This window comes from Cyprinodon tularosa, unplaced genomic scaffold, assembly GCF_016077235.1.
Source record: "Cyprinodon tularosa strain WSP-4 unplaced genomic scaffold, ASM1607723v1 ctg70, whole genome shotgun sequence".
Lineage (NCBI taxonomy): Eukaryota > Metazoa > Chordata > Actinopteri > Cyprinodontiformes > Cyprinodontidae > Cyprinodon > Cyprinodon tularosa.
The window spans coordinates 2485255-2502931 of NW_024039452.1; the positions used below are offsets into that span (position 1 = coordinate 2485255).

Here is a 17677-nt window from a genome sequence, read left to right on the forward strand (position 1 = left end):
AAAGGTGTATTAAAAAGGAATGAGATCTACTTTATGGGTTGATATGAATGCAAGGTGAGCAACTTTAAATGGATCATATTCTTGCAATCTCTCAATTAGACATCTGACTCATTTAATTTCCCTCTTATTGTTTGCTGTGGTGTTTTATTGTGAATTCTGCTCAATAACAGACAAAGCTGCAGCTACAGGAGGGAACTAAAGGCTCTCATGCATCCTCCCTGTTAGGCCAAAGCTGTGTCTACAAAATTTGGCTTTATTTTAGATCTTCAGGACCCCTCCCACTTGGCTCTGGCCCTCAAACACTTAGAGGGAAGGTCAGTGTTGGTGAGTAAGGGGCTGCCAGCAGCATTAATCGCACTCTTTCAAGAAGCCAGCTGCCCTTTCCAAAGCTGCTCCAGAAACACACCAGCAGAGGAGCAGAGCTCCAAAGGAGAAATGGTTTCTCAATGGTCAACTTTGATGTCCAGTTATTATTGTGCATTACTATTAAACCACATATCAAGCAGAATTAATATTCTTATCTTCATCTCCCAACCAGAGCTGCAGAGCAAAGGCTTTTCCACCATATTTCTTGTCGCGTTCCTTAATTTCCCTCGTCTGTTTTTTTTCTTTTTCCTCTTTCAAACCACTTAAAACCAACCTGTTCTTCATAGAGGCAAATAAGTTTTCAGAGGAACAGATGAACCCGACTATTCTCTGCTCATAACAAACGACTTACAGGAAGCCATCTTAAATGATATCTTTAGGCACTTTGTTGCAGCCTGTCACAGAAACACATAATTTGTTTCCGTCTCTTTTGTTAAACCCATAAAAATGTCACATAATGCGGTTTGATTGGCATAAAATAGTATTTTACACTAACAAGGTGATTTCTTAAGAGCGATTATCTGACAGCTTGGCATATCGGGACATGCTGTGCAGGGTTTTATTAAAAATAAAGTTGGATAAGGAGGAAACTGGTAAAAGACTAAAGGAGAACAGTGTGGCAACCTGAAATGGATAAATGATAAGTTGAAGAAATGAGAACAGAGCTAGAACCCTGAAGAGGTTAACCTGTATGCTGGGAGCTTTGCTTCAGCCTTTAAAGGAACGCTTACCCTCATTTCACATTGAATAACTCATAAAGCGACAATGACACAAACATGGACGGCCATAACAGTGATGATTTTATTGTAAACCCCCCATCCCACCCCTGCCCGTTTTGTAACCAGCTTTAGCCGTACAGCTTTACAGCAATGGCCAGAGGTTGTCAAGGCTAACTGTTCAATCCGTGGAGTGAATCAAGTCAAGTCAGATTTTATTTCATATCTATTTTCTGTAATCAATCTTTTTATTTTTATTTTTTTTTTACAGATTTTATATTTTCAGTTCTTTTTTATCAAAATCTATGGAAGTAAAGCCGGTCATGCAAGCTAACGCTAACTCAACGGTGAGTTTATTACTTTCATTTTTCTTTAGTTGAGTTAGCGTTAGCTTGCATGATCCTCCGTCATGCTGGTTTTCCGCCACAAGCGTCACGTCACGTGACTAAGAAAACGTAACGGGATTTGCTGGGTGTTGGACGCCACAATCCATTGCTAATGTCTGTGACCTGAAGTAACCCTTCCCTTTTTACACTGAATTTAAGACAGTGAAATAGAGCCAGTTGAATCTCAGGAGGCTGAAAATATTGAGTTTGAATTTTGAAAGGTTGAATTTTTTATATGCAGATTTTTTTGATACTCAAAAATTAAACTGAAAAATAAGTATTGAAAATGTAATCACTTTAATGTGAATTTTTGGCTTGTAGAGAAAATAACAAATGAAATTTCAACTCTGTAGAAATAATGACAATGAATTTTTTTTAGGTCAAAAATGTGTTCTGAATATATTTTAACACTGAAACAGTACAAACATACAACATTTAAATTTCAGTGGCATTTTTAATTCAAATCCCAGCGACACAGATTTAACATATTTCATTTTTTTTAATTGTGCTATATAGACCAGATTCTCTTTATTTCTCTTGACGCACACATTGACCAGTTAAAATGTTAAAATGACTGTGAGGGACTGAGATGAAAAGCATGAGGAGTCACAGGAATTAATTCAAAAATTGCTTTTTTTGTTTTGTTTTTTTTTACCCAAAAAAGAGAAAATTTTACTCAAGCAAACTGTGCCCAAACTAACTGGCTGCATAAACAAACATAACTGACCTAACAAAGAAATGACACACAAGGGTATATATACACTGGCTGATTAGACCATTAACTCAATAGGGTGAATTCAAACTAAACAAACAACCACAAATTACAAACATTGGCAGTACAGTTAGGTTTGGCAAAAAAAAAAAAACAACTTATATCTTAGAAAAATGAAAACACACCAACTGCAAACAAATCCTCAGTGAAAGATGCAAAAAATTAGAAAAGGAAAATTAGAAAAGGAAAATTTAAATTCCCCCTTTAAGCTGCAGCTGATGGAACAGTCCAATTTCCCCCACCTGCATTTAGCAGATCTGAACCCTAGCTATAGTGATGGTGAGATGAAGCCTCATGAGGCATTCATCCGTTTGGCCAAATTGCTTCAACGATCCCCACAGTTCATGAGGCTTCATGTGAACATGTCACCACCTACTGGTGGAGTGCAGAACTACAGTTTGTAATAAAATTGTGATTTTTTTTTTTTTTTTTGCAACTGTTTTTCTTTTTTTCCCCTTTTAATTTCCCTTGAAATGATTAATCGTTGGTGTGTATAATAAAATCTTTTGTAAGATTTTTTAAGTGTAAAATTTCTTAGAACTATAATTTAAGGTGCACCGTTTTTTGTCCGGTGGATTGGTCAAATTTCGATCATTACATTGTTTATTCTAACCAAATTAGCAACTAGATTGGTTGTTTTTCCAATCTATTATTAGAATCTATCCAAGCTTTATCCAGCTGAGAGCATCTCTCCTCCAAACTCCCACATCTTGACTGAACACTGAGGCTGTTTAGATGACTTTCAAAATTCTTGCGCTTCCTGAACCGCTTCCCGAAGCGGTCACGTGGTAGCACGGTAACGAGGCCTCGGACGTCATCAATTTTGGCCCCTCCTCTAAATGAATCACGCCTCGACACGCGCTTCAGGGAAACGCCCCCTCCATTACTCGACACACGCCTCGAAGCCTCGGCTCATCTCATAACATCACTACCTAGCTGCCATCTTTTGTCTGGCCAAACTTCTAGGCTCCATAGGTAAGAGATTAGTGACAAAAACAGAAATATGAATGAGTGCAAACAAATACAGTGAACTAAATGTGCGGGCTTACAAATAGAACACATGCATTTGAATTAATAATAAAGTTTTATTGCAAACTAAAGTATGTGTATGGATTAAATAAATAAAGGTGCATGTATAGTCCAGACTTAAGATGTGGCCATGGGTTTGGCCATCACAATGACTGGTAATGTGTGCCTCACCACAGAGGAAAGCTCGCCATCAGAGGTAAAGTAAATGTTATCTGTAAAGTGCAATTTGAAAACAAATGACTTTTTTTTTTTTTATCTAAGACATAAAAAAACGAAATCTAAAACCAAAAAGAAGAAATTTAAAAAACAGAATTTCAAACATAAAACATGAAAGAAATGTGGAAATATTAAATAAAAAATACAACTAAAAAAAAACAAAGTTTCTCTTAAAACCAGTTTCATTCCTGGATTGCATTTTTTTTTCTTTTTCAAATTTCCATTTACAATTTTTTTTTTTTTTTGCTTACAACAATAATGGGGCAATATTCACTCCATAGATGCAGGATGGACTTTTCCTCCACAATTATACCCGAGCATGCCTTGGAAAGTCTTGTTCAGCAGCCAGGAACACAAGAAACCGAGTTTTTATCAAATGTTGAATAACAATGTTCTGCTAATATGTATGTAGATAAAGTCTGAAGCAAAGCTCCCAGCATACAGGTGAACATATGAAGGATCTATTGGGTTCTAGCTCTTTTCTCATTTCTTCAACATTTTGTTTATTTCAGGCTGACACACTCTGTTCTCCTTTAGTCTCCTTACCCGTTTCCTCCTTATCCAACTTTATTTTTAATGAAACTCTGCACAACATGTCCTGATATGCCAATCTGACAGATAATTCTCTTAAGAAATCAAACCTTTGTTTGTAGATGTTGGAGATCGGCCTGTTTTTCAGTGTAGTCCTGTTTCTCTGGCTGTGACTGGCTGGCTGTGTGTTTCCTGGATGGGGCCGCCTTTTATAGTATTTCTGTGTGTCTCCTTCTGTCTCCTTGAACCCCATTCCGTCTGGGCAGATGGCCGCTCACTCTGAGCCTGGTTCTGCTGGAGGTTTCTTCCTGTTTAAAGGGAGTTTTTCCTCTCCACTGTCGCTACAAGCATGCTTAGTGTGAGGGATTGCCTTAGAGTCAATGAGTCGATTCAATCAACTCGTTTTCCTCAAATAGAAAACTTTGAAACAATTTGACTCTATGATCTGGTAAACTCTCTTGAGCTATATAAATAAACAGAATTTAATTTAATTTAATATTCCTGTGTTTAATTTAACAATTTTGGGGGAAGCCTTTAATCATTCCTCTTAAGAAACGTTTGCTATTCCTGCTTGTCCGTCAGGGTGTACAAGTGTTTCTAAGTGTGCCACCTCTGCCAATACCATTTGAATCTTTTAATTTAGTTGTTATTTATATAAAATATCCATACATTCAGATTTGTACGGTTGGGTAGAATAAGGCAGCACTTAAAGCAAGTGATGAGGCACAAACGGAAAGTGGAATTACTTAGAATTTGCTGTTCCCTGTTTACACTCTGAAGGGCATTTGAAGGACCAATCCAACATTAAAGCCGGATATTTAAAAAACAGGAAGGTAGAAAGACGAGCTTGGTGGATTCACAGAGGAGAGAGTCTTTGCGGCGGTGAGGTCAGCGACGCCTCTTCCAGCTTAGCCACTAAGATGTTCTTACATCTCAGATAAATGGTGTAAGAAAAGGGGGTCAACATGGATCTCTGCTCCGCTCCTCGCTCCATCCTCCCGCTCTTTATCATTACTCATATGCTACTGTCTGTTCGGCATCCATCTTTGTCTTTGTGAGGCTCTGTGGCGTCGGACGCTGAAAAGTCATTACAGAATACACAGAGGAGATAAAGACACTTTGAGGAGAAGGAGACTGAAGAAGCCAAGGAAGATCAGACTCCCTCTGCCTGTTGGCAAAAGCAACATGGGAGCACTCTAAAAGTAGTCGTAGTAGCTGAAAGCAAAGGTTCCAATCTGTGCAAGACGACGCCGCAATCACACAAATGCCTGGAGGCGGATGGACTTTAGCTGAGCCTGGACTAGATTTCACTTTGGTAGCTTGAGCCTTCCCAACAAGAAGCAGAGGAGGCAGTCTTGCGTAGCTTTAATGGTCCACTGGGCAGAACATGATGGATCATCGAGAGGGGTGAAGCTCCTGTCAGCCCCCCCCCATTCCACTTTTAGGATTCTGGAGACAAGCAGCCTTTTGTTTGCCAGTTAATGGCACTTTTTTTTTTTTTTGGACAAAAGCGATGAGGGAATTACACAACTGTCTGCAGCAGAAGCCTGCAGCAGACAGTGAGCACCAGCAGCAAGGAACATGTAACTGGTTGTAGTGGAAATAGATCGGCTCCTGTGATAAATCTAATGGTTTCAAAGCGCTTCTTTTTTTAATACTTAACTACCAACATTTAGTTTGACAGCTAGTGTAGGGTGAATGCAAACATTCCTTCTCCTGGGATCAGGGGGGGATTTACCATCAGGCAATACTAGGCAGTTGCCTGGGGCCCCAAATTCCTGTTTAAAACTCAGTTTACATATATTATTAATATAACTATTCCTTATTTGTGCACATTAATTATGTTTTAGATAAAAATCCTTTCTCTAAAATGCCATCAGAAGGCTTATAATATGAAGTGTATCTTAGTTTAACATATTTCATTGTTTTAAAATTGTGCTATAAAGACCAGATTCTCTTTATTTCTCTTGACGCACACATTGACCAGTTAAAATGCTAAAATGACCAGTAATGTGTGCCTCACCACAGACGCGTCAAATGCAACGTAGATTCCCATCCAATTAGATTGAATTTGGTATTGATGACGTGAAAAATAATAACGGTAACTCCATTGAAATGATTCAAAACTAAAGTAACGAGACAATTTTTTAAAATGTAAGGAGTAGAAAGTACAGATATTTGTGTAAAAATGTAAGGAGTAGAAGTAAAAAGTCGCCATAAAAATAAGTAGTAAAGTAAAGTAAAAATATCAGAAAAATCTACTTGAGTACAGTGACGAAGTATTTGTACTTCGTTACTTCCCATCTCTGCTCCAGAGCGAGTAGATTGGTAACCCCGCCTCCTGCTCTCCTCTATCTTGTCTGCTGTCATGATTCATGCAGCTATTATTTCATCCAAATGAAAAATGGAGAACAGATAAGCAGATCATGGCTTGTCTACAGTGAAAAGAAGGACTGGGTTATTTACTTTGGCCTTTTTGGAAACACAGGAAGGAGCAATCAGCTAAGTGAGCTTAGTGCTTGGAAAAAATCTTTCATTCCTTTAGAGACAGCATGAAAAGTCAGCTGAGTACAAAACAAGAAGAAAAGGGACAAGAAGAGAGGGACAAAACCTAGAACAGATAATGGATGTCTATTCTATTAACATTTCTCTATCTGTAGAATGGGTCTGTTTTATGTGTTGACTTCTCAATTCAGAGGGGCCCCTGCCTGTCTTTGCCTAGGGCCCCAAATTTCCTAAATCCGCCCCTGCCTGAGATATAGAAATGTGAACAGAGGAATGGCTGACGCTTGCTTTAATTTCATAATTTAGATTTTTTTTTCATTATGTTTTGCACTAAAATAAAAGCAGCCAAAAAGTGCCAGCAAGATGGGAACTAACAGCAGCCAGCTTAGTCGCTCGTCAACGCTGACATTCTGTTGGTTCTTATAGGGCCTCTGGTGCTCAGTGACTCCATCTGATTGGATCCTGCACAGTTGGAAGGTATCTGAAATTATTGGCCTGTGGCTATGGGATGATGGCTGGGTTTGAGAGAGCACAGTGATAGTCAAGAAAGTAATGAAGATGAGAGAGAGGGTGAGAGAGAAAAGAGGGTAGAGAAAGTTAAGTAGTGCAGATCAGCAGAGGAAAAAGATTGCTCTGGGTAATTAGAGAAGTGACAACTTTGATTTCTACAAGTTTTTCTTCTTTTTTTATTCTAAGAGCGGTGGATGGGAGGTGGGGGGGGGTCCTCTGGCTGACTCTGGCAGCAGGTCTTGCATTAAATCAATTCTTGGCTGAGATAAAAGGTGGCGAGGGAAAGCAATGAAAACGAGCTGTTGGGCCGATAACCGCCGCGCAGATGGGAGATGACGAACAGTTAAAACGATGACAACCATGTGATTAAAATATAGGCAGGGATGAGAGCAGGAGGGTGTAGCTGCAGTAAACAGATATTTGGGTGGGCAAAAAGAAAACCTGATAATATTATGTTAATGTGACGAATTCTTTGTGTAAAGTCTGAATAAATATTTAATGACACAAAAAGCAGACTCGGAGCGTTGTTACAGGGGGAGGTTTCAGTCGAACAGAGGGAGAGCAGGCATGGCCCCGGGCCAGTCGTCTCCGGTGTAATCTCCATTCTCGTGAATAGATTTCCAATGTGGGTGTCCTGTACAAGGACATCTGAGCCACATGATACCCAGCTAGCTCCTCACACAGTCAAATGCCACCATATGAAGAGAGACAAAGGAGTGAGAGCCATAAATTTAGTTATTATCACACTTGGAAGGCAGGCCGTCCCAGACGTGCATTGAAACAGATAGTGACTATCCCTGTGTGCCGCCGCATCTGTCCCCCCCACCCGGAGGTGCCAGTCAGACAGCGTGTCCCCAGCCCCTCCTTTGGCACAGCAGATGTGACACCTTCCCTCAACAGGTCCCATCATAGCCGTTATCTGGACAAACCTTCTGGCAGCAAACACAAGGCGCCAAAAGAAACACAGACAGGTTTCTGGATGGATAGTCAAAGCCACGGGGGGGTTGGAGCTTCAGGCAAGCTGACTGGGCGCGTGACTCAAGGGGATTTATGGGCCATACCTTCTGTTGAGCTTCATTTAAAGGCAGCTATATGCTAGCCAACATTATACTGTATGTCCTTGTTATGAGTTAGAGATCAGCAGCAACATCACTCTAAAAATATACACTCTAAACCAGATGCTGAATTCTCTTAACCAAGTTGCATCAACCGGGTTTCACCTTACCGTTCACTAAACTTAGCTGATTAAATGCAAATAGTAATATATATTAACCTTAAACATAATTAAAGTAAAGACAAACACTTTAAGACCAAAACATCCATAATGACTTATGATTGTGTAACTTAATGCTTTGGAGTTACATTTAATAGATGCTAAGGGTAACTTCAACACTGGCAGCGGCTAACATAAGTTAGCAGCTAACATAAGTTAGCAGCTTTAGGGAAAAACTACAGTAGTAGCCGTTCTAAATTTCCCCATTTTTATTGATGGGCTCTTGGCTGGTCCTTGGCTGTTCCCCTACAATTCCTTTTTAGACATCAATCTTTGTACTAAAATGGAGGTCTTCAACAGGGGGTCTGCGACCCCTAGGGGGTCGAAGGAGGTACTTCATGGGGATCGTGAAAGTTTTGGTTGATTAGACTTTTTTATTTATATTATTTTTTAAATTTGCAGGGTTATTTTTTAACCCTGCAAATTTAATTCAGTGAAAGGGAGGAGTCAGAGTAAAAAAATATGCATGCCCAGGAGAAGGAGGGCGTCACTCCAGTGGCTGGAAGTTGGAGGGGATTTTGCTGGCATCACTATATTGTCAGGTTGGGTGTAGGGTTGAAGAAGACCCAAATGCAGAAACTGAAGCTGATGGTGGTTTCTTGCAGATTCAATAATGGGGAAAAAAAGGCAGTGGAAAAAAAAATTCCAAAAACATAAATCTACAAAAAACAAAACAAAACAGGAATACTCACAACAAAGGCTAAGAAATGACAAAGAACAAGCAAACAGTACAGATCGGGAGCAGGCGTGGACAGGGGAATCTAGAAGGGAGCTAGAGGAAAGAAGACTGACACAAGAATGCAGCAGAGGGCAAACAAGAAAAACTGAAGAACTCAAATAAATTCAAAAATAACTAGAACAACACAAATTGGAAATAACTGATTTGCATCAAGTCAATGACTTGATGCAATCAGCTGGTTTTCGTTGAAAGAAACTTTCAAAGTGCCTCGAGAAAACATGTTGTGAATTGGCGCTATATAAATAAACTGAATAGAATTGAATAATAAATGTTAAATTATCTCTCTCCTTATCATTTGAATTAGGTACCAGAAAGAGCAGACTTGGAGAAAATAAAAGAAATTACTGTTTAGATGAGTTATTCCTAATTTTTTTTAATATGTCAGAAATGCATCTTTATACTAAAAAATAAATATCTGTATTGATCAATTTTAATTAGAATTAGGACACATTTAGTTCCAAATGCTCCTCTTGAGATGCAATAAAGTACCATGAAGTTTAACCTGATGTAAAATGTTGATTTGTGAATCTGTGTGAGCATAAATGGACACTGTCTGCTACACTGAAGAAAAAAAAAACACTGAATTTTCAAACAGAAACTAAATTATAGAACTAAAATAAAATAAAAAAAAACACAAGAACTTAATGCAAGAAAATACTTTTGAGAGGAAATGAAACTTAATTTCAAACCATTTTGTACAATTTATTTTCAACTTAATGTACTAAATTTTAACATATCATTAACACAAATCCAGTCAGGGCAATTCAAGTCAGGTTTTCTGATAACACCTGGATTTTTTTTGAGTATGCTTCACCTATATCATCTTTCTTTTTTGTCTCATTACTAATCAAGCCCACCTAACGCTGAGTTATATTGGACAGAAAAAAAAAATCCCCACTCTGACAATCACTCCTGCTCTCATAGCTGATTCTCTGCTGGTAGGAAGGTCATGTTCACCTGCCTGCAAGCGCTCAGGTTTACAGTCAGATGGGTGCTGGGTTCCCATTTTCACAGTGGTTTTCTCACCTATATGTAAAAATAAGCATGTAAATATTTTAAAATCAGCATTAACCTCATTTTAGGATAATTTTGACAACTTTCAGTGTAACCAGTGCTCGCGCTGGAATGCGCTGGACAGCGCCCAGGGTGAGGGGAGCCCAGATTCCAGTCAAAGGGCCGATATGCTCATAAAAATTTGTCAAATACGCTTGTGAGAACCCTGAGCAAGATTCTGTCTGTAGCCAATTTTATTGGTAATTTCTTTTAAAAAGCACTTCCTCATTATTGTTACTACCACTGTTTGTTTCATACAAAGGAGCCCTCCCAAAATATGCAGACATTTTGAAGCGCGAGGCGATTAAAAACATGAACCAGTGGAAGAAACCTCTTACTGACAGACATAAGTCAATTAGTGCTGAGACCTAAAATAGAAAACAAATATCCTAACATCATATAGCCAAGTTATGATCTGCAAGCTTTTGTTTCCCTCCCTTGTAATCAGACTATCATACTAAAGTCTAATTGTCTCGCCTCATATCCAGCAGAGGGAAGAGTCCTGGGATTGGGGCAAGCATTAGGATTCCGGTGTGTTGGGGAGAAGAGTGGGGCACAGCTGTTTAATCTACCAGCGCCCCCTCGCTACCCAATCCCCTCCTCCTTTCTGATGCAGAGCAGGCTTCAGCTGGTGGGGAAGTTTTTTCCCCCGAATTTCCTCAGAATGACAGATTTCTCTGTGGATCCAAACAGATGCAAAATACGCAGACAAGACACAGAGGAATGTAGATGACATGAGGAAGACGATTGCAACACTTGACCACAAGGGTATTTATCCCTAAAGCTTTCCTCCTTCTATAATTCTTCTAGTATTTTGCATAGATTAATGAAATTAATTTGCTTCTCGATCAGGAAGTTACCACATGCTGTTTGCCCAAGAAAGAGCACATATGCATAAACCTTCAGTGCACTTTATATTCTCAATTATCAATATGTTGTTTAATCCATGATTGGTCAGTAATAGAGAGCAAGCAATCCACATGCCACACTGTACTACATCTTATTATCAAGTGATTTAGGTTGCAAACGTGGTGAAAGAAAGAACAAAGGTGAAATGTGTGAAATATGAGGGTGGTGCAAAAACGAAACTGGACCAAAACAGGAAGACGGAAATGAGAATTTGTTCAAAACGGCGGCTACAGAGGCAAGAGGAGGGAAGACGACAGGAAATGATGGAGATGAAGGAAAAGTGGAAGACGTTTGGGGAGAATGGGGCGTGCAAGTTGCTTGCCAGAGAAAGACGGAAATGGATTTTGGCAGGAGGGTGAAAGAAAGGACAGAATGAAGCGTGGATGAAGGATTGTTTGAGAACAAGCGAGGGACAAGCCGGAAAACAGGAAAGAAGCCAACAAGAAGGGGAGAATAAGTGAGTGAGACATGGGAAATGGATTAAGGAAAGAACGTCTGAATCGACGGAAAAAAAGTATGAAATCTGTTCAGAATACATTGGGAGAGATGTAGAAATGGTCATTTTCTGAGTGTAGTGTCTCAGCCCTGCCACTAGTGGGGGATAGAACAGATTATGTGCACAGCAGGATTAGATTCCTCCTGGAAATATCTCAGAGGAAGGAGCAGTTGAGTTGGGATATGATGACGATGACAGAAAATCAGCATTATGAGGAGATCACGTACTCACAAAGCAAACATCTTATTTTTTGCTTTCTCTCCTCAAACCTCGACACACCCCACCCCGTTTCTATCTCCAGCAGTCTCCACTGTCAGCAGCATCCCTTCCTCTCTATCTCTCTCTAATTTAGTGATTGCAGCAGAGTAGCCGTGTCATTACTGAAGCAGCCTCGGTGCTAGACGCTGTAATTGCCGCTTTTTTTCCAGAAAGCACAGCAGACCCGCGCTAATCTTGAGCGCAATGTCAAAACATACCAGTAATTGCTGCTCGGGTGGTTTTGGTTGTAATTTAAAACAAATTGTTTTTTCAAAGAGAAAATGTTCTGTTTTTGCAGGTAAAGCCACAACAGAACAAAACGCGAAGCTGGTTTTTAAAGGGAAGGTCGTCTATTGGGGATTTTAGGATGGAGAATTAAGCTAATAGGTTTTTCTTAGTTTCACTGCATTTTTTCAATCCATGTCCCGATCCATCATTTTCCATCCCACTTTGTGATACAAAGAAACATACAATTTATCTGTTATGTGTTGCCCTCATTTTAGCCTCTTCCCATCCGCTGCTTTCCTTTTTCCATCAAGTTCTCATTATCTTCTCAATTTGTCTCCAACAAACAGACAACAGAATGCACACACAACATGCCCACATGCGTGTTCAAGCACATGTGCAGGTCAGCGTGGGTAGGGAGACTCCTGTGGGGGGGGGGGGGGGGGTTCATGTTGGTACTGCAGAATAGAGAGGTGGTCTATTTTAGATCTCTGCTGCAGCACAGGGCAGTGGCGTTAAAGGAGAAGTCCAGTCAGCTCATACATTCATGGAGATTTAATGAAATAAGAGTTAATCAGTAAAAAAATAAAAACAAAAAAATTGGTGACATCACCGCTTTACAAGCAAAATCAATGGGAACTACTAGACACAACTGCACTCAGCAACAATTATTGAAGATTTTCAGAGGACTTCACCATTGAAATTCACCAGAGCTATAGTGAAACTGACAATGCCCACGTGCATGGCAGCTGGATGTTGGAATACATCGGCTAAAAGTGAAAAAAAATAGTTATTTCACCTTTTCCGATTTCTGATCCTCCACGGACGGGTTCGTCGTTAGATTGCCAACTTGAAAAGGGAGGATTTGCCATTGAACTTCTGGCCAGAAAAAAAAAAAAAACACGTAATATGTAGCCAACATGTGTAAGAAGAATCGCGAGCTTTCAAGATTTCACTCGCTAATCAGTCTGGAGACTCTCCGTTGAAGAAAATTTGGAGCCGTTCACCAAACGAACGTCGAATCAGCGTTGGCTTTGAGGCGGGTTGAGGTGTGACGCAACGAGAAGCGCGACAGTTCAGTCTAAAGAACATGGCGCCTTCAGCCGATGAAACTAGCATTAGCGTGGCTATCGAGAAAGTTCGATCGGAATTACAGAGTATTTCTTCACTGAAAGAAGAGCAAAACACTGCTCTGGAGGCTTTTCTCAGAGGAAAAAATGTTTTTGCTCTTCTCCCGACTGGTTTTGGCAAGAGTAGCCTGGCTTGTGGTTGTGTTTTCGTCGTCGCTCTGTTAGTACGTCATATGCTTCGTTGATCTGATTGGTTTATTTGGCCCGTCTATCACCAACATAGGCCAATCAGCTAACCAGTATTTTCGCCCCTTCCCAAAATTACTTCAACGGAAGGTTTCCAGATCTGGCGGAGTCAGGTTATTGGATAATAGCGCGTTGTGACAAACACCAGATACAGCACTGGGACTTGATCAACAGCCGATACCGCACAGTGACGTCACAAACCGGGAGCTGGCAGTAGTGTTCTTTGACAAACCTGGATGAATAAATGAAAATTACTCTTAATTAAAAACACTTATCATGTATTGAACAGTATGTAATAATTTCATATTTAAAGGACTTTCAGAAGTTTGAATTTTGAATATGACCGGACCTCTCCATTAAAGGAATATGCATCTGGAGATCTGGGAGGCTTCTTGCTGTCTGCTGACATTCAAATAATGGAGGTGCCCAGCGCCCGAGGCAGAAAGGTCCATAAAAGTCCACAAAAAACGTGTCAATATTCCTCCATACTGCTCGTCCAATGTATTCCAAGTGTCCTGAGTGGGTAGCATCCAGAATTTACTCGAAACGAAGTTATTTAGAATGTTTTTAGAGCATAAACAGTAGTGTATAGGCTTTCCTGAAAGCGCGTTCACGACGCTACGGAAGCCGGCAGACCAAACCAGCGCATTCAGCTCGGCAAAGAACTCATGCTCTTCCTCAACACTGAAGTCCTCAGACATTTTTCTTTCGTTGTTTCTTTCTTTCCACAGGTAAACAGCACATTTCTTCTTCTACGCTTGCATTATTGGCAGAGCAGACGCTGAATGCGCACTTTCATCTGGTTTGGTCTGCCGGCTTCCGTAGCGTCATGAACGCGCAGGTGCGCGCTTTCAGGAAATCCTATACACTACTGTTTATGCTCTAAAAACATTCTAAATGACTTTGTTTCGAGTAAATTCTGGATGCTACCCACTCAGGACACTTGGAATACATTGGACGAGCAGTATGGAGGAATATTGACACGTTTTTTGTGGACTTTTATGGACCTTTCTGCCTCGGGCGCCATAGACCTCCATTATTTGAATGTCAGCAGACAGCAAGAAGCCTCCCAGATCTCCAGATGCATTTGAGATATCAAAAAAGTACTCCAGAGTGTTGTTCAGCATGGGGGTGAGTAGAAAATGAAGGCTAATCATGTTTTGGGTGTACTATTCCTTTAAATCAAACTACAATCCAGATAGGATGCAGGATGAGTTCTTCAGAGCTACTGCTGAGATGCAGATCCCCCCTCAGATTTCCTAAAAATCTTTTGCTTATCCAGGTTGTGCTTTTTTTTCATTTTCTTAGGCACCGTCTAAACATAGCTCTCTGGGTTTTAGCCTATAATCTTCTAAGAAATGCATTCTGACATAGAGGATAACTCCTAATTAATCCACTGCATGAGACATCATCAAACCCCCAGCCTGGTCACCATCAGCCCCTCATCTCTCCTAATTTCCGCGCCGTCTCTGTTGACAGTGCAGGAGATGCACGCAGCATGACCCAGAGGTTGATTGAAGTGAAGTGAGGGATAATAAGTTGGCACAGTGGCGATGAAACTTCTTTGACACGCTGATGAAGTGCTGCTAATTGCCAAGTGCCAATGAGAAGTGCTCCATTAATGCAAGAGGAGGAGGGGGGGGTGCAAGCAGAGAGAAACAGAGCGCTGACAGATTCACTTAATGCCTTTTGCTTCAGGTGAAAAAGGGAAGAGTGATTTAAAACAAACTGATGCTCCAGGGGCTGAACGCTGCTGCACTGTCAAATTCAGGATGTTTTTTTTTTTTTTCCTGCTAATCAGCGTCTCTTTCTTCGCAATGGGAACTTTAATACGCTTTCCTTGAGAACAACCATGAAATGTGTTTTTGCACTGTGTGATACTCCTTTTGAAAACATTGTTTTTATTGCTGACATTGCTGAGATTTCCTGTTCTGCTGCGCTCTGTCCTATTGCACTTGTTTTAGCTGTTTGATTTCTTTGCACATAGTTGCAGTTTAACTTCCTTTCCCACTGCTTAGGATTTCCTAATGTGCTTTCACTTCGCTGAGGGCTCCAAGTTCTAAAAACATGTAACCATTTGACATCTAAATTAATTTAAATCTGTTTAACATGACAGCGGACTTAAAAAAAAAAGGAAAAACTTAATTTAAACTCAAGGTAACTAGAATGTTGTTAACCTGTCTAACCAAAACAAACAAGTTCTTCCTCTCCTAACTAAAGCTGATTTAAAGTTCATAACCTGCTAAACCTTTGCAATGTTGCCCTTCTAACTTTTTTAACTTCCAGATTTGCCTGTAACCTATTTTTTTTTTTCTTAATTTGTCTTCTCCAAATTTCTTAAAGGGACCTCTGATAATGAGCGCCTGGCTCTTGCTAGACAAAGAATCCCATACCGACTTGGTCGGGTAGTTGATGAGTGGCTACTCGAAAAAGGTAATAAAAATCCCTTTAACTCCACTAATGATCTAACCGCCTAACCTACCGCTAACCACAGCTCCAGAGGAGGTGCAGTGCCATGCAGCAGGGGGGAATCTGATTGGCTCCTGAACTGAACTAAAGGTTTCCTTTAACCAGCGAGCCTGACTGCGACCAGCTAACGTTTTTGTTCTACTGCTAGGAAAGCTTAATTGCATTTCTACCAAATTAAGCTGGCCATCAAAGAGAATTTAAATTTAAAAAAAGGCAATGTTCAGGGGAGCCTTATCCAAGGCACCCTAAATTGGGGCTGCATCTCTTCAGAGCTTTAACCTCCTAATAACCCAACATAACCCTCAATAACCTGCCCACATGTAAACCGCTTCCTTCCTGTGTCTTTTGTCTGCTGAATGTTGGCTGAATGAAAACAAGAAAAAAAGTTTGATTTGCACTGGATTTTTACAGAACAGTGCAACCCCCCCACCCTACACTTTCCCTTTTTCCCTACAAATGAAAGTCACTAAAAGTTAAAGGGGACTGTTTTTGGATGAATTCAGTGCCCCATGCGGGGGCCTTTCGCCCTACCTGACAACGCCCTGAGTTCTCAATGTGGTCCCATTAAACCGATGACTCTTTAACCCTTTGAGTATCGAATGTCCTGACCTTTTCTGTCTTCGTTTCGCTCCGTGCGTTTGTGCTGCTGTAGGTGGTTGATTCTTCAAAAGTAGGAGAGGCCGGTTAAAAGAGAAAAACCCTTCATGGGTGTCTAAATACATATGCATTGCTTATTTTTGGCATTAGAGATGCTTTGAGATGATCACAGCATAAAGGTCTTTCTTTGAAAAACACAGTAGATACAATCCATTTCAGGGAAGTTTTTTTTTTTTTTGCAACAGACAAACAAGATAAATGAACTGCTTGCATATTTATTTGATAGAAACAAAACAATCGTATTCATATCCAGCTCCCCATAAACTAATTTCTTTTTTCTCTCCTGCGGTGCAACGGCAAACGCCCCATTGCTGAGAAATAGTTAGAACAGAAATTCGAATTAAAAAGGATTGGGAGATTAAAGTTGAATGAAAAGATGAATCAATAAAAAATGACTTACCCACTTTATGAAATGAGCTGTGCGCCATGAAACTCTGAGGAGAAAGAGCTTAAAATTGAATCTATTATTCACTTTCTTCTCCACTTTGAATTCTGTCGATAGACGAGCTTAATGGGAGTAAATAGTTGTAAACACTCCCATTGGATCATAAGTTAGGAGTTTATTAAAGTGAATATAAAGCAAGATTTTATGTTTTAATTGTTAGTATAAATTGATTTATTAAGGCGATAAAATAAAGGTCATGAGTTAGAGATAAAAAGTCATTTGTATTTCTAATTTGCTGTTTTTCGTTCAAGTCCAGATAATGTTAAATAGAATTAGTGGACATTTTTGATCTCAAAGGGTTAAAGTTGTTTTTTTTCTTATCTAAAAAGAAAGCGAATAGAATTTAAACTTCAAACGCTCAAAGCAGAATCTAACCACCGACAGCAAATCAAACTGCCCACACTAACCACTGAGGACTCCTCTCAGGGTTTTCCATCTTTCCGAGCGACGAGTTGAAAGAAATTTGGCAACCCCTTCCAGCCGATCCGAGCTGGTTATAAAATCCCGGAGTCCTCAGTTCTAACCTTGTTATAAATTATTTTTAACCGAATCTTGGTGTTGGTAATTTTGGAAGAACTTGGACAGGTCGTTGCTATCAACGAAAAACTAAACAAATGCTAACCGTTTTCTAACTCCCGCTAAAAGAAACGCATCTTGAAGTGAAGAAGACGTCCTCCAATTGTCCTCTCTTTTGTTTGTTAAAGCAAAACTCAGAGGGTTAAAAAGAAGCAAATGGTTGAAAATGAAATTGACCTAATTCACTCTCGATAAATCCAGTAAAATAGTTTTCAGAAGAAAAACGAGAA

The 17677-nt window shown here is 40.0% G+C and overlaps 1 protein-coding gene across 8 annotated transcripts in view; it reads left to right on the forward strand.

The window, feature by feature from the left end:
• Positions 1-17677, forward strand: part of nrxn2b (neurexin 2b) — a 1247190-nt gene that overhangs the window by 1160802 nt on the left and 68711 nt on the right. For 7 of the 8 annotated variants that reach the window (XM_038268483.1, XM_038268476.1, XM_038268480.1 and 4 more), the window contains one exon: positions 15644-15733. The exons of the other annotated variant lie outside the window; for it this stretch is intronic. In XM_038268483.1, coding sequence (XP_038124411.1) covers positions 15644-15733 — 90 coding nt within the window. The remainder of the gene's footprint in view (positions 1-15643; positions 15734-17677) is intronic. 8 annotated transcript variants of the gene reach the window in all.